General features: G+C 34.1%; 1 protein-coding gene across 1 annotated transcript; it reads right to left on the bottom strand.

Annotated features, from left to right (window-relative positions):
• Positions 1-1,308: 1,308 nt before the first annotated feature.
• On the bottom strand, positions 1,309-2,264 carry LOC112466370. The gene is made up of 2 exons (XM_025034435.1): positions 2,184-2,264; positions 1,309-2,048 (listed from the first exon to the last, which is right to left on the bottom strand). The coding sequence occupies exons 1-2, from the start codon at positions 2,260-2,262 to the stop codon at positions 1,693-1,695; spliced, it is 435 nt and encodes a 144-aa protein (XP_024890203.1). The 5' UTR covers positions 2,263-2,264; the 3' UTR covers positions 1,309-1,692.
• Positions 2,265-3,970: the final 1,706 nt, after the last annotated feature.

A 3,970-nucleotide genomic window follows, 5' to 3' on the forward strand; every position in this document is an offset into this window, starting at 1 on the left:
TATTTAAAGGGATATTTTTTGCAAATTATAAACGTATTAAAAAAACGTTTATTTAAATAGAATATTATATTATTTTTATACGTATTATAAACGTAGATGAAATTCTGGTGTTACATAAACTATTTTCCAACGTATAAAGTACGTTTCGTATTAAACATACGTAGTAAAAACGAGTGTTATAAACGTATATTACACTATCGTATAAAAAACGTTAATTCTATATACGTATATGCCATATACCTATACCAGTTTTATACCATACTTACGTTTAATATACGTATATAAAACGATACTGTTCTTATTAGGTTAGATAATTAATGCACTTAGAAATGTGGTCCGTTTTAAAAATGTCTAAATTTATAATAGCATGTTGTGTTTTACACAATTTGTGTATTGTTAATAATGATAATTTAGAATTTTTAGAATATGTGGAAATACATGATACTGAACCAAATGAATATATATTATATCCATTACAACAAAGAGAGGCTGGTAAACAAAAAAGAAATCGATTAGCTACAAAACTTATGGAAGACATTACTTTACATAGGGTACATAGGGACACGTAATATTAATTTAATTAAAATTACATTAAGATAATATTAATTACGTTTTTTTTTTCAAAAGTTGATTTTATTTCAAAACAGTTTTTTAATTTATAAACTTTGTGTACGTATTTTATTGAGTTGATAAAATAAACGAAATGTAGTAATACATAACATAATTAGTACACAACATAATAATGTAGTAGTATGTAATTAACGCAACAAAATCACTTTGTAACTTAATATTGCTTTGTAACTCAGTATTTTTTTAGAAATAATATATATGAAGTTATTCTAATATCCTATTCATTTTCTATCTTATTTATTATTCCAATATCTTAAATCTTTAACCTTATTCAGAACTTGAATCTTTTGCTGGTTTTTCCAATAAAGATATTAATAAATTACATATTTCTTTATGATGTCGATCTTAATTTATAAACTTTGTGTACATATTTTATTCAGTTGATAAAATAAACGAAATATAGTAATACATAACATAATTAGTACACAACATAATAATGTAGTAGTATGTAATTAACGCAACAAAATTACTTTGTAACTTAATAGTGCTTTGTAACTCAGTCTATCTTATTTATTATTTCAATATCTTAAATCTTTAACCTTATTCAGAACTTGAATCTTTTGCTGATTTTCCCAATAAAGATATTAATAAATTACATATTTCTTTATGACGTCGATCGTAATTTATAAACTTTGTGTACATATTTTATTGAGTTGATAAAACAAAATAACATAATTAACGCAACAAAATCACTTTGTAACTTAATATTGCTTTGTAACTCAGTCTATCTTATTTATTATTCCAATATCTTAAATCTTTAACCTTATTCAGAACTTGTATCTTTTGCTGATTTTCTCAATAAAGATATTAATAAATCACATTTTTCTTTATGACGTCGATCTTTGTTTTCTTCGACAGTGGTTGCTATTTCTCGCAGAACATTCTCCAGCGATTGATTAGATTTTACTTTCTTTTTTGGTTTATCAGATTCAAATTTTTCATCACTATCATTACTTATATCATATGTCTCAATATTCTTATTGCTAAACTCTATTTTTTTTTATTTTTTTTGTTTGATTGACGCCAACTAAAACTTCAGGTTTCAAACTATCATCTATATTTTTAATTTTTTTCAAACTCACTGCCATAAGGTACTTCGGTAGGAGCATGTCCGGAAACTTTATTACCAGATAAGGCATTTTTATGCTGCCTACTAACATTTTTATATTTGTTAGAATATTGTGGTCCAGTAACTCTTATGTTAAATTGTTGATACAAGTCTTTACTTATTTGTTCAAATATAGCGGCTTTATTTTTAAAAACTCGAAATAGACCAATTTGTGGAAAATATAGACAGTATTGATCGAGTAAATACTTTGTTTCTTTTTCATTCCATTTATGTGTTTGATTGATAATGATGTAACTATTTTCATTTTCTTTGTCGCATTGAATATTACAGGTTTCTCTATTCTGTGTACCTAAGAAAAAAATATAATATAACTATTTTATTATAATAAAATTTAATAAAAATTAATTAAAAAATTTATATACTTATAATAAGCAAATTGACTAATACAAAGATTAATTAATAAAATATTAATTAATAAATTTACCTGATGATGATGCCGAGTCATCAAATACATTAAACATAAGACCTATTGATTCCAAATAGGTTGTGGATATAAATTTCATTTCAGTTTCACCTAAAACAAAAACAGATGTTTAGTTTATAATACTACGATTTTTAATTATTGCGAGATATAATGTTGTTATATATATTAAATTTGCAATTATCTTACTCTAACCTTTATTATTTCTAATTTCACATAAAATACCTTTATTATTTTGAATTGTTTTATTATTATCATAGATAATCCTTTTTACTAACATGGTTCAATATCTGTAAAAAAAACATTTTATTATTAATATATATTTACATACAACATTTACATCAGAAAAGCATATCTAACCTAAAGCATATCTAATCTAACTTAATTTTCTTTTCCCAATACAATAACATAAATAACAATGAACTTACATGACACTTACTGGATAATATAATATTATTTTCCTGGATATTGTAATATTTATTTTTAATTATAGCGGATTGTTTATGGGTCGAACATGGGTTGATATTTCGATGAATCCCTAGTAACCCGAGGCAGAACGTGTGACGTCATTAATCGATCTCGGGTCGATCAAATCCGCTTCAATCGAAAACGCTATTAGACGTATGGCCTTCTCCCAGCTGTTGCCCTCGACCCCCAGGAATGTGTCGTCTGCAAAGCCATTCAGCCAGCAGCCTAGGGGGAGGGCGGCGCGTAAGACGGGGTCATATCCTAGGTTCCACAGGAGCGGCCCCAGGACCGACCCCTGCGGAACACCCCGCACGACCCGCCTCACCCTCACCCGTTTGGTTGTGCCCTAATGTTGGAGTGGGCGTTCGCCCCAGATGAGGCACGGCTCCGGGTGCGGTGGAGCGGTTGGCGTGGCCCCCACGGGCCGGCTTTCTTCCACGCAGGTGGTGTTCCCGGTGGTGTGTAGGACTCGCGGTATTCGAAGTCCGCGTCCTCGGTCCGGGTAGCCTGTGTCTACGGCGCTTGGAATACACGCCTGGGTTCCTCTCTCGGTGGTCGGTGCCTCCCACTCACTGTCCGTTTGCGTCTCTGCTCCGCTTGTAAAAGGCTGAATCTGGAGGCCTCGGTGGACCCGTGACTGTGGCACGGTCTGGGTGCCCTGTGAGCGGAGATCTCCTGGTGACACAGGTAGCGGTGACAGCAAAGTCGGCACCGTGTACCGCGGGGACGTGTAGCGGCGTAGGCGAATGTCCCACGTCATCAGATGCGCTCTCGGTGGGCGAGTGGGTGGCCACGGCGGTGATTCAGTCGTATCAATTTCCACGCGACGGACAGGTGTCCCTGCGGCTGCACTGGGTAGTTAGGCGGCAGCGACGAGCGGGAAGTCGGCGGCTTGGTCTTGCCGTACTTTCGCAGCGTGGTTTACTCCAAAAGGCTTCTTCCGTGCTGGATTACAGCTTGTCGAAGAAAGTCGAAAGTACCGTCGCTGCCCGCCTTTATATACTCTCCTGGCCGAACTTTCGGTAATTATTTACAAAAAGACCCCACTCGCCAATGACCTTGACCTTGACATATGTTGTCAAGGTCACCCTCCGGAGTGACCTTCAGAAGGTTTTAGCCGGCGGTCGTTCTTTATTAAAAAGTTATTAACAAAAAAAGTTTGAAAAATATAGCAGCTATTTTGAGTATTGGAAGGCATAAATGACTAATATATATGTCGAAATAGTTCACGCATACACTTTCCACGCGAACCTAGGTCCACCCCCACCCTCCCCCTGCTTTCGGGGGAGGTGCGGTAGTCCCGAAATAGTTCACGCATACAC

Source organism: Temnothorax curvispinosus, unplaced genomic scaffold (genome assembly GCF_003070985.1).
Source record: "Temnothorax curvispinosus isolate PA1 unplaced genomic scaffold, ASM307098v1 QBEX01016091.1, whole genome shotgun sequence".
NCBI lineage: Eukaryota > Metazoa > Arthropoda > Insecta > Hymenoptera > Formicidae > Temnothorax > Temnothorax curvispinosus.

What these genes read in the sequence shown, in the direction of transcription:
- LOC112466370 (XM_025034435.1), bottom strand. Translation starts at nt 2,262, where the DNA reads ATGAAATTTATATCCACAACCTATTTGGAATCAATAGGTCTTATGTTT. An exon ending in TGACTCGGCATCATCATCAG is followed by an intron (nt 2,049 to 2,183) that starts GTAAATTTATTA and finishes TTTTTTTCTTAG; the next exon opens with GTACACAGAATAGAGAAACC.